Here is a 15523-nt window from a genome sequence, read left to right on the forward strand (position 1 = left end):
TTGCTTAATGCACCCCAGGCTACCATTGGCCTTCTTGGCCACGAGGGCACCCTGCTGGATCATACTTTGTGCCCTTATGAGAAAACAATCTAAACAAACAAACTAAAACCAACCCAGACAGAAATGGGGTGAGGATATGTGCTGGTAGTGAATGAGAAACAACTTGCACAAAACCAAGCACTAGCCTGTTCCATGGCAGGGATGTGTGCAGGATTGCCCATTGAAAGGGGAGCTAAACATCACCTAAGTGTCTCAGTGTCTGGTGTGTGTGTCCTGACCCTTGTGTTTCTCTACCCCAAGAGCAAGCTCAGGAATACCTTCAGGCTGGGAGCTCCTAAGGAAGCCCTCTGTAACTACATGGACGTAGCACTGCTACAAGCCCAGAGCTGGCAAAGAAACTGCTGGGGGAGTGGAGAGACAGAGGTGTGAGCTACCTGCATGTTGGACTGCCATCTGGCACAGAGCATGTTTTGTTTGATGGGACTTTAGTGGCAGGTTTGATCCCAATGCCTAAAAGCTTACTGAGTACAGGGGGAGGTGGCAGGACTGGGGGCATTCAGTTTGGATGTGGGTTGTGGCATTTGCAGGCTGAGGCTCCAGGACTGCTCCAAGCTGCTGAACCCTCAGGACCAGCACTGATGAAACCAATACCAGCTTCAGGCTTGATGGGCTGGAGGGAGCCCATGAGTTTTTAAGGTGTGTTAGTGTTCAGGTTGTGACTTGAAGTGTGTATGGCCACAGCAAGTTTCAGGAGGCAGGTGTAGGCTCTGTAGAGTCATCACCAAATTTTAGGAGCCCATGATACAATTGTTTGCACCTTGCCTCAGCTGCCCTTGAAGACTTAATCATTGGACGTGATTAGAGAAGTGTTTATCTAATCTTAAAGTAGATTTAATCATATGGCTTTGTTATGATCTCTGTTCAGTTTAAAGGGGAGCTTGATGATATCTCACATGTAGAAATCTTCAGGTAGGCAAGGTGAGTTGCATCTGGGGTGTCTCACAGTGGGAGCAGAGCTGGACTGATTCAAATTGGGGCACTTCTGAAGGGTCTAGAGCACAAATCTTCTGAGGAGTGGTTGAGGGAACTGGGGTGGTTTACCCTGGAGAAAAGGAGCCTTGGGGGAGACAGGCTCTCTACAACTGCCTGAAAGGAGATTGGAGTGCGGTAGGGGTAGATCTCCCAGTAACAACAACAGGATGAGGAAAAAACAGGCTCCAGTTACACTGAGGGAGGTTTAGGATGGATGTTAGGAAAAACTGCCACTTCCCTGGGCAGTCTGTTCCAATGCTTTGACACTGAAAGACTGTCAACCTGCCTATGCAGTGAGACCCTCAGAATGGCCAAGGAGAAGGGACTGTCACACTGCCTGGTCCCAAGGGCTTGCATTCATCCAGAGCTCACCCCAGCTCAGCACAGCTTCATGGGGTGTGTTATTTCCACATTCTCAGAGTGCAAAGGCAACTCCCAGATGCTGCTGCTGCAGGATGCAAATGGTAGATCCTGCATCCACCTCCTTCTGCATATGTATGCCAGGGAGCAAAGTGTCCTGTGCAGTGCAGCCCTGCTCTGGTAACAACCTTTTGGTCATTGTGGCAGTCCCTGTGACAGTGATACCAGGTGCTAGCTAGGAGTTGTGCTCATTCCTTAAGGGAATCTGTGAGCTGAAAGCTGTGTCTGGAGCAGTGAGTCCTGAAAATAACTGCAGGTCAGGAGCTGCAGAACACACACAGACTCCTCCTCATTTATCAAAAAATTAACTTCTCTTTGAAACGTGGCATGAAGGAAAGCCAAGTGAAGTGAACTTCTACCCTTCTGGAATCCAAGTTAATTGCAGGTGCCTGTTTCCAGCTCAAATTGCCTCCTGAGATAAAAGGCCTTTGGGTGGGCTGCTCCTGCCATCCTTCATAAAAACAAAGCACAAGGTGGGGAAAAAAAAACCCCAAAGTCCATTTTAAAATTCTTTCTTCTTCATGGGCACTCACAGTTGTGGGGGTTTCTCTTTGAGCTTAACTGGGAGTAAAGCCAGACATGAATCGGTGCAGGGGGAGGTGCCCTGGAGCCTCCTACCTGCACAAAATGCTTTAAAGCTCTTTGATTCCGTTCTACAAAACCATCAAAAGCCAGAGCAGGCTTTTCTTCTTCTTTCTCTTCCCCTTTCTATCTCCTCTATTCTTTCAGGTTTTTCTGTTTGTCCTGCACTGTAACCATCATCTAACTACCCAGAAGTCTGCCTTCATAAAACCAGCAGATGCTCCTGGGACATTGTTATTGCATCTTCCTGGTCTGGGTAGCCCTGGCTACAGAATTGAGCAAGATAAAACTGGCTAAGGAGGAATCTATAAAGGGCTGCTTGGATTTGGCTTCCTGCAGCTTTGCATCTAGGAAAAAGCTCTGATCATTTTTCCTGCAATTAAGGGAAATTAGAAGAAGAAAAAAAAATCCCTCCTGATCTCAGGGGACAACATCCCTAACCCAGCAGCAAGATTTTTACATCCCCTCCTTGGCTGACAGAAGCTGATACCCCATGGGACAAGTGTTTATGAAACCAGGGAATCTGTGTTTTGGCTCATGGTTTGTTTAACCTTCTGGGAGCTGGCTGTGTGTGGGGGTAGCTGCTGCTGCTTGTGCCTTGCAGATGAGATAGGCTTTATCCTGGAGACCTGATACTTCATGCTCCTCCGTTCTGTTTCTGACATACCAAGATGCTGGTTGCATGGTGTGGCAGTTTAGGCTGGGTGCCTCCTGCTGCTGCCACACAAGATACACCTCTGGTGCCCCGCGTGTCCAGCCCAGTGGGTGGACACAGGCAATAGTGTATTTCATACCCATAATGTTCTGCTTCCCATAAATCTATCAGCAAGGTCTCAGACTTCCTCTTTCTTCCCTCACCGCTCCCGTGGGAGATGCTCCCTGTCTGGTAGTGGAAGGGGAGTTATCTCAAGGCCTCTTAGGCCTGGCTAGATCTAATGCCAGGAGGAGAAGGGGAAAGGGCAATCTCAGAGCTGGCCAGCTGAGATTAGCCTAACTGTGGAGGAGGGGAAGAGAGAGCCCTGGGGGGTTTGGTTGTACCCTCAGGTAGGGAGAAAGGGAATGCTGGGAGGCTTCTAGGTATGCTGTAAGGGACTCTGTATGCTTTGGGATCCTTTGTGTCACTATGCTTGTAGCTTCTGTAAAACACTTTACTGCTTTTCCATTTAAATTTTCCATCACTTCTGCAATCCATTTGTGTGAGTCTCGTTTTTATGCCCCTGGTGGGAGGCAAGAGAGGATCTGCCTGGCCTTCTAACCTGGGACACATGGTGTCCTGGTTTAAGCTAGAACAGAATTTATCCTGGTCAGTGATTTAACTTTTCAGCTCAGTCTCTGCTCAGTGAGGGCCCTTGCTGAAGTTCACAGCTTGTTTTCACAGCTTCTAGCAGTGGAAATGCTGAGATTTAGAATTACTGCCAAGGGCTGGGGCTCAGAAAGGCTCTTGCTTAGACTTGCTCCTGTGCAGACTAAGGTCACTGAGAACCTCAGCCTTCTTCATGTCACTTGCCACCAGTTCACCTGTTTCCTTTCTGAGGGGGCCCACACCTTCCCTTGCCTTCTTTTTACCATCGATATACTGTGGTGAAGGCACCATATGTCCAGAGTTATTGAAACTTGTCCCAGCATGTGTGGACACATCCCCCTCCTTCCCTGCGGGGAACAAAGGCCAAGGTGTCAGCCAGGTGGCACAGCCAACTGCCCGCACCCATCACATGGGCTGCTTGTGCTGATACCAAGTGTGGGCATAATTCCAGCCTCACGCTTTCTCTAGGCTAAAGCTGGTTGTTTAGGAGAGTGCCCAGTGGCCAATCCAGCCTCGAGAAACTTGTAAGTACTACCCCAACTTGTAAACAAGTCGTCCTCGCTCTCTTTGCCCAAGCGCTGTAAGCTCGTTGCTCTTGTGCTTAAGCCTTTGGTGCTGAGCTCCGTAGTCATTGCTGGTGAGCCTCTGCACTCCCTCATGCAAGCAAACTAGCAGCCCCTGCAGGATGAGGAGAAGCCAGCACCTGGGCAGGCCCGTGGTGCCTCCAGTGGAGAGACCCTCGCTGAAAGCCTGGGAAGCCACAGCGCTGTATTGCCAGCCCTACCGGTCGAAGAAGAGCCCGCCCTGGCTTCAAGAGGACTGGACCCCCGAGGGTAAGCCTGCCCGGTTGGCGGGAAGGGACTAGCCGAGTCCGGCAGTCCAAGCGTCTGCCACAGCCTGAAGCAGCAGACTGAGAAGCCACAGCTGTGTGTACCAGCTCGCATAAAGCCGGGACCGCTCCGAGGGAGTCCCGCCCGCCAAGCAAAGGCGCAGCCGGTGCCCGTTCTCACCGGCCCCGGAGCCCAGTGCCGCGAGGGCCGACCCTGTCCAGGGACCAGCACTACCGGGCCGACCCCGGGGCACCACTCCCCGCCATCAGGAGGGAGCCGCCCGTGTCCTGCTGAGGGGATCTGCCCACCGGTTAGCCTAGTTGGGGCTGTTCAGTCTGCAGAAGAGAAGGCTCCGAGGTGACCTAATTGTGGCCTTCCAGTATCTGAAGGGGGCCTACAGGAAGGCTGGGGAGGGACTGCTCAGGATCTCAGGTAGTGATAGGACTAGGGGGAATGGAATGAAGCTGGAGGTGGGGAGATTCAGGCTGGATGTGAGGAGGAGGTTCTTCCCCATGAGAGTGGTGAAGCCCTGGAATGGGTTGTCCGGGGAGGTGGTTGAGGCCCTGTCCCTGGAGGTGTTTAAGACCAGGCTGGATGAGGCTCTGTCCAGCCTGATCTAGTGTGGGGTGTCCCTGCCCACGGCAGGGGGGTTGGAACTGGATGATCCTTGTGGTCCCTTCCAACCCTGACTGATACTGTGATACATTCTGCCCCCCCCTCTGCTGCAGCGGGAGGGAGAAGGCTGCCCGCCAGCCGCTCTGCCGCAGCCCAGCAACTAACTTCGCTACAAACAAAGGACACAGTGCAGCTTCCACCTGCTTGCCGCTCACTAACGCTCAGTTCAAAGCGCCCGCGCCGGGCGGCATAGCGTTTCCAGTTCAAGCCTCCGACTCATTGGAATACTCTGTGTATAGGTAAGCAGCCGCCAGTGTCCTGCCGAGTCGCCGCCTGGTGGACAAGCGGCGGAAGTGCACCCTCCCTTCCTGCACTTGAAATTAATTCTGTGAGTATTCTAATTGGGTCCAAATTGTAAATGCTAAACCACTTATGGGATGCATTGCACAATCGTGCACTACAATCTGTATGTAAAATAGTGATTCTTCGATTGCTGATAATTATGAATTATTTATTTTATTATTATAGTTCATAAATTAATAACCTCTTCATCACTTATACCTATAGAAACTTTTACTGTTCCCCTTGATCTCCCTGGATAGATTTAATTCTGAGCTTTAGCTTTTTCTAACCAGGTCTCTTGCTGCTCAGACAGCTTCTTTATGTCTCCCCCCTCCTCATTCCATCTGTCCTCTCCTCTACTCTCTGTAGAGTTTCTATTTGTGTGCCAGCGTGTCCAGGAGCTCCTTGCTCATCCAGGCAGCTCTCCTAGCATTCTTTCCTGCTTTCCTCTTTGTGGGTATACTTTGCTCCTGGGCACAGGCAAGGTGATCCTTGAACACTAACCAGCTGTCCTGGGCCCCTCTTCCCTCTAGGGCTTTGTCCCATGATACTTTGGCCATCAGATCCCTAAAATCCAGGGCATCATATTCAGTACAAAGCTGAGGGATTACACTGGTCAAGTCTCTTCTTCAATGGCCAGTGTCTGAGCAAACTCTGACCATTCTGCTTTGTTCCTAATCCATGTGTTCCTGAATCCAATTCCTTTCTGCAGCTGAGTCCAGTCTAGGACTCCCTCAGTGCCTGCCCCCAGCAGCACTGGTGACAGTGATGTAATTGCCATCAGGGGGTTGGGTTCAACATTGGTTTGCATCTGTTTGTTTCTATTCAATTTTCTTGTTGTTATTTTCATTAAAGCTGTTTTAGTTTTCTTTTCCAATCCACCAGTTCCCTTTCTTCTCTTTCCCTTTCCTTTAGGAAGGGAGAGGTGTTAATAAGAGAGCTTCTGTTACTCATCTAGTGGCTGGCCTAGCCCTGACCCTTGACATACACACAAAAGCTACTGTGCCTTAATGGTGTTCAGCAGAGGAGAAGAAACCCCTGCCAGGGAGGTGATGAGTATGCTCAGTCCATTGCAGCTGCTAGGCTGCTCCTTGGGCACAGATTCCACAGGTGTTGGGTTTCACCTGTGGCAAGGGACTTTGAGGGCTCATGGAGAGGGAGAAGTCAATAGCAACAAGGCAGAATCCTGTGAGCAATATTGATGGACTTTACTTGTGGAGGTGCAGGGCCAGAAGTTAAACCCAGAGAGGTGCAGAGAGAAGACAGCAAACTGCAGAGCCATTCTGGGTTGAGCCTAGCCCAGTCCTATCTGCTGAAAGGACAGAACTGAAGCACCAACTCCTGTGAGGAGTTGCAGTATTGCAAATTAAACCTCAGGAGATGTGGGAAAGTCATGTTCTGCTCAGCATTGCCTCTCCCTTGGAGCAGTTCAGATTCTGCTCACAAATTCACACCTGTGAGCCAACACCACATTGCTTAGAGACAGGGGCTTATCAAGAGGTATAATGAACTTCTTGTTTCCTTGCTTCTTCCCATGGCACTGGCAACTCCTCATTTTCTTCTGCCCAAAAGAGGTTGAAGAGAAGAAAAAGGCTCTGCAGCACCCAGCCATGCCCTCATGTTACTACATTCATTAACCTGAAACTCTTTGCCAGTCATTTGCTCTGGGAGGCCAACCCTAAGTGGCCCTAACCACTGGAAGGTGGTAGGATGGAGAGCACCCTGCTCTGAACCCAGCAGCTCTCCAGAGGCACAAAGCAATGCCCTGGGAAAATATCTGCTCTCACATTTGGCTGCTGACTATTTCATGCCCTCTGGAACTCACAAGCACCAAAGACTAACTAGTTTTTGGCTTCTGAACACAGAAGGATGTACTTGCATTTCTGAAGTGATTCCAATGGCTGGCAGCATGTCCAGCATGATCAGGTCTTGCTAATTATGTGAACTGTGCTCCAAATGTAGTTGTAATCAAAACAAAATTGCCTCTGGGCAGTTCACTGGAGGGAAACAGGTGCTTTGAGTTATTAAGAAGCTGTGCTAGCCCTCGTGATCGCCCCTGGGATGTTAGGTTTTGTGTTGCTCCTGCTGTCTCTGAGATCACCAGGCTAATGATAAGGCTGGATTAGTTGTGCTCTCAAGCTTGGATTCATGAATTCATCATCCTTTTTGAGTCAAAGAGCTTCTAGGAGGACTTTGCAATGCTGGGTGTAACTGGAGAGTTCCATGTAGGTGCAGCACTGAGGGATGTAGTTTAGTGGTGACCTGGCTGTGCTGGATTAATGGTTGGACTCGATGGCCTTAAAGGTCTTTTCCAACCAAAATGATTCTCTGATGCTGAAAATCCACCAAGTGGTATCTAAGGCTTCACAGACAGAGAAAGCTGCTGGCTTAGGTGGAATTTGGGTGCAAAAAGGAATTACTTATGAAAGTGAAAAATAACCCCACGTTTCCTGGACAGTCTGGCTTGGAGATGGATAAATCATCTAGCAGAAGGAAGGTTCCATTGATTGGAAGTGAGATGTTTATATTGCTGTTGAAACTGGCAGCACAACGAGTTAAAATGAAATGAAGAAGCATGTTTCAGAGCTGGGAGGGATGCTCTGTGCTGTCCTCTGAGTCTGGCGAGTCCCTGTCTTGACCCTTGAAATGTCCCTGTTTAAATGTGGACTGATGCCATGAACACTGTGAGAGGAGAGAGCAGCAAGGGAGGGTTAAGAGCTGCCTCTGGAGGAAATCCTACCAGTTTCTAAAGCCTTTTGATTGGGCCTGAGGCATGTTAAGATGGAACAGGCAGCCTGGAAGTGGGATTCAACAGGGAAAAGATGGATTTGGAGCAGAACGGCTACAGATGCTTGGCTCCTGAGCAGAGGGAAGGTGTTACTGGTATAGCAATGCTCTGGAGTGCTGGCAATAGATGTGGAAGGAATGTTTCTGAAGTGTAGCCCAGATGTACATGTTGGTGAGTGCCAAAAGCTCTAGGGTCTAGAAGTTATGGGGGATGTGAAGATGCTGGGGTGTAATCATGGATTCACAGACCTTTGCGATCTCGGTTGCCAAACAGCAGCGGTTTCTTGGCAGCTGTGTGGGGACAGTGGCTTAGGGAGGAGAACAAAGAGGCTCTGCTTTCTATTCTCAACCAGTTTGGTTGTCCAGTCCCTCCTTTGTTGCTAGCTGACCTTTTCAAATTTAGCAGAGGAACAAAATGGAGGACTCTAAGGAAGCTGAGAAGACCCCATGAGCCAGATCAGGCTCTTTGCTCTCAAGGCTTTCGTTGCATTTACACTCTCCAGCAAGAACACCTTTCACTGGCAACAGGGAATTGGCATAAGCACACAACTAGTCCTGGGCTCTTTCTGTCTGCTGTGTGTGCCCAAGGTATTTGACAGGAGGTAGGGCAGTGCCTCAGCAACTGTGAAAAGGGGAGGTAACTTGGGAAAGGCTCAGTGACCCTTAAAGCCACATGTTTTTTTCAGATGGAACCCACAACTGAGATACTGCTCAACTTGGCATGTAGAAGATGGGCTCTCTTGCCATTGGGTTGGTAGGGAAGGATTGCTACACTGAGAACACATGTTCCTCCAGTTCCTGTGTGGATTATGGCTTCACCAGTGAGTGCTGGAGAGGGGGAGGCAATCACTCCTGTGTCCTGTCACTCCATCTGACAGTGGGATTGAGAGGACCTGCCTCGTTCACCTCAGGGAACCTGCCTGTGCTATGATGAGGTGGTTCAGGAGGCAGCTCAAGCAGCAGGAGTAGACACCAGGAATGGGGCAAGTGTGTGCTGTAGACCTTTGATGGTTGTATTTGGGATACCTTAGGTGGCTGAGTTGAATAAATGCTTCATCTGCTTCTTCTGGACAGGCAGAGAATCTGTCCTTCCCTTCCTCAATGTCTCCCTTTCCATGGATAAGCAGTTATAGGGTGAAGATGGACAGGGAACTCCTCATTTTAGAATGGCTTTGATGGTTGTAGCAAGCATCAGCATTTCCTTTTAGTATGCTTAGAAGAGCCAGAAGACAAGAAAAAAAAGTAAGACCAAGTGTTGCCATTTTCAATTTATATCTATAAAAAACCCCCTTGGTCATTTAATCATTAAAAAAACCTGACTCTCTACAAGGTAACAAACTGTAATACAGGCTTGCAGTAAAGGTGGTCCTTTTGAAAGCACAAACTACCAACATTTAACCACTAAGCTTCAGAACACTTTCACTTTCTAAGAATATACAGTGAAAAGAAAATAAACCACACAAAAAACCCAACACCCAAACCCGAACAAACCAACCAAACCAAACCAGACAAGGAAGTCCAAAAGAATCCCAAACACCACAAGGACAAAACAGATTCACGTGGATTGCTATTTGGCCCCTGGCTGTTGGTTGTAATGACCAACACTGCCCTAGCTGGGTATTGTGCTGGAGCCAGTTCTCACCAGCTCACAGAAGGGTAAGGGTTGGAAGAGACCTCTGGGGATTATCTAAGCCAGCTCCTTGCTAAAGCAGGGTCACCCAGAGCAGGTTGCTGAGGATCACATCCAGGCAGGTTTTGAATCTCTCCAGGGAAAGAGACTCCACAACCTCTCTGGCTAGCCTGCTCCAGTGCTGTGGCACCCTCAAAGGAAAGAAGCTTGTCCTTGTGGTGAGGTGGAACATCCTGCGTTGTAGCTTGTGCCCGTTCTGGGCCAGCTGAGATTGCGCTGACGCCTGCTGCCCTCCCAGGAACGTTTGCAGACCCTGGAAGTGACATTATGGCACCCAAGAGTGATCTTCACACAGAGACAAAACATTAAGGCCACAAGATTTCATCTGCTGCTGAAGTGATTTTGTTAAGCAAGACAACAAATCCTGTTTCAACAAGGCACATGTTTGGATCCAGACTGAGAAAGGAAAGTTAGGCAGAAGGGCTGCTGCCCTCACAGCTACCCATTTACCCATGATCCACCTGCTGATGCCAACACCAAGGACACCTGGTTGTGGGACTACCTTTGTTTCTGCCAGGACAGTAGTGTTTCTCTTTCACCAATGCCAGAATCACCTGGAATTTACCTGAGCTCCTGCTCACTTAGAAGCATGGCTTTTAGCCTGAGGCCCACAGGAAAATGGCCTTCTAAGACTGATTTTTAGGGCATTCACAAAAGACAACAAACCAACCAATGTGAGTTTTGGAGCAGGCAGTGTACATGAAGTTTTAAAGCAGTCTTAACCACTCTTCTAACAAATTTTAAAGGTCTCAATTGAGAACTGCTGGGTAGGTTTGTGTGTACTGCTCTCTACAACTACCTGAAGGGAGGTTGTAGCCAGGTGGGGGTTGGTCTCCCAGGCAACCAGCACCAGAACAAGAGGACACAGTCTCAAACCACACCAGGGCAAGTTTAGGCTTGAGGTGAGGAGAAAGTTCTTCACAGAAAGAGTTGCTGGCCACTGGAATGTGCTGCCCAGGGAGGTGGTGGAGTCACCATCCCTGGAGGTGTTCAGAGAAGGATTGGATGTGGCACTTGGTGCCATGGTTTAGTAGTCATGAGGTGTTGGGTGACAGGTTGGACTTGATGATCTCTGAGGTCTTTTCCAACCTCATTGATTCTATGATTCTATGATACTTGCTGGTGGAATGGCTCCATTAAAACAGGAGGTCTTTTATTTGACAACAGTGTAGTGAAGAAGGATCAGCACCTATGCAACAGAAGGTGGAGAGGGGTAAAAAAAAACAAGCCTAATAATTGAAGACAGAATTGCAACAAACGCAACTGCTCCTCAAGAACATGTCCTGGCAAATATAAGTGCTAGTTCTACATTATATTGTCTGTGCTGTAGAGATGTTTAAGTATAGCAAACTGAGCTGTTTTCTGTCCATAAACATCACAGAATGGTGGGGGTAGGAATGGACCTCTAGACATAGTATCATAGTATCAGTCAGGTCTGGAAGGGACCACAAGGATCATCTAGTTCCAACCCCCCTGCCACGGGCAGGGACACCCCACACTAGATCAGGCTAGCCAGAGCCTCATAAACACAATCTAGTCCAACCTCCCTGCTAAAGCAGGTTCACCTAGAGCATCCTGCCCAGGTGGGTTTGGAATCTACCCAGAGAAGATGACTCCACAACCTCTAGGCAGCCTGGTCCAATGCTCTGTCACCCTCACAAGAAAGGTTTTGTTTTCCATCTTACAAATGACACTTTGTATGTTAAGCCTTCTGGAAGGCACACTTTGAGACCTTCCCCATCTGCAGCTTTCAGGATGAGCCAAACAGCTCATGGAATGCTCTCAGGGATACCTCTCAGTCCATGACTTGTAAGGGTTTGGGGCCTGACTCTTCTATTTAATTGCCAATGCAAACACACTCATTGACACATTTTGAAGTTCCACCTTGCACAGTAATTAGGAACAGTGAAATCTGAGTGCTGTAGGCTATTAAACATACAGGACTCTGCCTTCCTCCTTTAGAAGGTTCTGCTTCTTCTAAGGCCTTGTTGTAGGTTAGAGACTAACTGTCCTACCATAGGGATAAAATTCCTCCAGAGAGCCCAAGGGTGCAGAAAGCCTGTCCCAGAGGGTGGACACAGGATATTGGAATTTGTTATTCCATCCCATAATCTCCCTGTATAAGGGGACCTCCCAGCCAGTTTGCTCTCTTTCTCTCTGCTGCTATCTTTGGTTTGTGGGGGAGTGCAGCCTTGTGGGGAAGCTGTTTTCTTGCTGTGCACCTGAAGCCTGGGGGTGCGGTGGGGGCAGTGAGGCACAGATCGGGGGAGGCTGGGGGGCACATTGCTGATGCATCGTGGAGGCCTAGTGTTGGTGGAGGAGGTCTGTCTAGTGGAGGCCTGGTGGGCCCAGCTGAGGAGCTGATTTTGAGGGTGGCTCTAGGTCCTTTTGACTTTCTGCCTGCTGTATCTGATGTATTTTTGTAACCAGTATTTCTGTTTGGCCTCTGTTTCTGTGCAAGTGCTGTGTTTATTTACTCCCTTGGGGTAAATTCTACCTTTTGGATTAGATTTAGTTTTGTAAACAGTGTTTCTGTTTAGCCTCCACTCCTGTGCAAAGTGTGATTGTTTACTCCTTTGGGGTAAATCCATTTTGTCCTCTGTCCAGAGCTGTTTCAGCTCAAACCACAACAGGCCTAAGAATTCTTTTCTCCTACAGGCTGTGCGCCTTGCTTGAAGTGTTTGCTTGTTGTAGCAGTGCAGACCTGCTAATCAGAACAACTGAATGCTGGACAATAGGGGAACATCAAGAGGAGGCTTAAATGCCATGGAATTAACCTAGAGAAAGTAGTATCTTTAGCCTGGAGAAGAGAAGGTTCAGGGGAGATGTTATTGCTCTCTACAACTACCTGAAAGGAGGTTGTAGACAGGTAGGGGTTGGTCTCTTCTCCCAGGCAACCAGAACAGAACAAGAGCCAGGGGAAGTTTAGGCTCCAGGTGAGGAGAAAGTTCTTCACAGAAAGAGTAATTTGCCATTGGCATGTGCTGCCCAGGGAGGTGGTGGAGTCACCATCCCTGGAGGTGTTCAAAGAAGGACTGGATGTGGCACTTGAATCCATGGTTTACTTAGTCATGAGGTGTTAGGTATTGGGTACTAGGTTGGACTTGATGATCTCTCAGGTCTTTTCCAACCTGGTTGATTCTATGATCTTAGAAGAGAATGGAGTTCTATGAGAACCATTACACTCGCTTCATGGATTGCTACAAGTAGGTTTGACAACCAAGTCCATGTGCCAAAAGGAAGATGGAATGAAAGGAGAAGAGTGCAGCATCCAGTTAACAAATACACTGAGGGGAGAGGCACTATATACAGAAGACAGGCGCTGCTCACCCAACGCATCGTTTTTAAGGTGCTTAATTGGTGGGTTAGGGAACGTAGCAACATATACATATGTATGCAGTGTATACAAATCTAAATGGGTATTAGAAACATCATACAGAACCAGATATATTCCCAGATCCCTGATTTCATTAGAGTCTCTAAGGTGGTATTTAAAATAGTTCATTAAAAAACCAACAACAAAACCAAACAAAAAAGGCCCCAGAAGAGAACATTTGCATAAAACATAGCTCCGGGTTGTTTGCCTTTCTGTTTGGCTGCTTGTGGACTGGGTTCCACTGGCTTTCATAAGGAGGCCATCTGGACCAGTGAGAGTTTGAACAACTGTGCATAGTGAGACAGCTCTGTTACTCGGTCCACCATCTTCTGCAGGGCTGCAGTGTTGGGGTACTGCAGGGCAGCCATCTTGGTAGCCAGAACAATGCTCTTCAGCAGCTCGCACAGCTGGTTGCTGGAGTTCATCACTCTGTTGCGTATGTCCTGAGTGGCCACTTGCCTGGTGAGCATGTCTCCAATGAACACAAGTTTGTGAGCGCTCAGGATGACAAACTTGCTGTGAGCCACGAAGATCCGGGGGGGCTGGGCAGCGTTGACACAACTGAAAAAGGCATCGATGGCGTTCAGGAGGGAGTTGAAGTGAGTCTCGCATTGGTCAGAGTAGAAGAGGAGCAGCTGGCTGTCGCGGGAGGTGGCAGCACTGTTGGCAGTCTGGAGAGCTTGAGCTGGCTTCCACTTTGAGATGTCATTCTCCACTGGCTTCGTGATTTCTTGCTCCAGGCGTTGAAATTGATTGATCTGCAAGGCAAATCCAAAGGCTCTCTTCAAAGAATATTCTCCTGTGACATTGTTATGTGCTACAATTGCACCACGTGCCTGAGGACACCCCAGCTAGCCTGGACTCACCTCATGCTAAATAAACAGAATTAAGTCTTTTCTAAGAGCTTTTACTTTGAAGAGCGAGGGGTGGTCAAGTAAAATGGAGTGGAGTGGAGTGGAGTGGAATGGAATGGAATGGAATGGAATGGAATGGAATTAACCAGGTTGGTAAAGACCTTCTGAGATCATCAAGTCCAACCTATCATCCAACACTATCTAATCAACTAAACTATGGCATCAAGCACCCCATCCAGTCTCTTCCTAAATACCTCCAGTGATGGTGACTCCACCACCTCCCTGGGCAGCCCATTCCAATGGCCAATCACTCTTTCTATGAAGAACTTCTTCCTAACATCCAGCCTAAACCTCCCCTGTCATGGCTTGAGACTCTGTCCTCTCATTCTGCCACTGGTTGCCTGGGAGAAGAGACCAACCCCCACATGGCTACAACCTCCCTTCAGGTACTTGTAGATCTCCCCTGAGCCTCCATTTCTCCAGGCTAAGCAACCCCAGCTCCCTCAGCCTCTCCTCATAGGAGCACCACAAATCCAAAGGCATGCAGCTCAGAAGAGAAAATGGTGTAAACCAATTTGCTTGCATTACACAACCCAGAACACCTCCTGAATTTGCAGCCCGTTGCTCATTTGGAAGAACCCAAAATCAGAAGTGAGAGAGATGGATCCAAGTGACAATGACTCCTACACGCTCTCTCAGAAGCTGCCATCTCTGTGGGATTTTGAGATGACAAACCTCCAGTTCTCACCTCCACCCTGCTTGTTACAGTTTTCTGCCACACAATATGGCAAAAACATACTGAAGAATTAATGAGGGCCAAGTGACAGCCCTCAAACCCTACAAGAGCTGCTTTTAAAAAGTGGAAAGTGATGTTAAGCACAGTAAGTTAATGGTCTGGATGTTTGCTGAGGAGATGTGGAGGCAGCACATGTGTTCAATGTGGACCAGTGATGAAGGCACTGGATTGCAGGTCAGGAAAGCCAAGTTTACGACCTGGCCTTGTGACTGACCCACTGTGAGATACTTCAGAAGTCCCTGTGGTAAGCCTTTGGAGGCAGAGACTGCTTTTCCTTGTACTCTTGCACAAGGCTCACCACAGTGATGCACTGTACTAAAACAAATAATCTCATAAACTGAGATGGTCAGAAATTGCTTTCAAGGGAAAGGCTTATTCCTGCCTTGAGAGAGGCTGAGGGAGCTGGGGTTGCTTAGCCTGGAGAAGAGGAGGCTCAGGGGAGACCTTCTTGCTGTCTACAACTACCTGAAGGGAGGCTGTAGCCAGGTGGGGGTTGGTCTCTTCTCCCAGACAACCTGTGTCAGAATGAGAGGACATAGTCTCAAGCTGTGCCAGGGGAAGTTTAGGATAGATGTTAGGAATAAATTCTTCACAGAAAGAGTGATTTGCCATTGGAATGTGCTGCCCAAGGAGGTGGTGTAGTCACCATCACTGGAAGTGTTTAAAAAGAGACTGGATGAGGCACTTGGTGCCATGGTTTAGTTGATTGGATAGTGTTGGATGATAGGTTGGACTGGATGATCTCAAATGTCTTTTCCAACCTGGTTAATTCTGTATTCTGTATTCTTGTCTTTTATGTTGACAAATCCATTGATGTTGGAGCCTGACTGGCACAAATCCTATGTGGAAAGAAACTAACCTGGAGCCTCTGTTTAGCAAGACCTAATGCCTACCAC

General features: G+C 48.5%; 1 protein-coding gene across 1 annotated transcript in view; it reads right to left on the reverse strand.

The window, feature by feature from the left end:
- Positions 1-9164: 9164 nt before the first annotated feature.
- NEDD9 (neural precursor cell expressed, developmentally down-regulated 9) overlaps positions 9165-15523 on the reverse strand; it is a 52016-nt gene continuing 45657 nt past the window's right edge. The window contains exon 7 of the mRNA XM_068166858.1: positions 9165-13735. Coding sequence (XP_068022959.1) covers positions 13226-13735 — 510 coding nt within the window. The 3' untranslated portion in view covers positions 9165-13225. The remainder of the gene's footprint in view (positions 13736-15523) is intronic.

This window comes from Melanerpes formicivorus, unplaced genomic scaffold, assembly GCF_026170545.1.
Source record: "Melanerpes formicivorus ecotype bairdi unplaced genomic scaffold, bMelFor1.0.p_v2 SCAF_109, whole genome shotgun sequence".
NCBI lineage: Eukaryota > Metazoa > Chordata > Aves > Piciformes > Picidae > Melanerpes > Melanerpes formicivorus.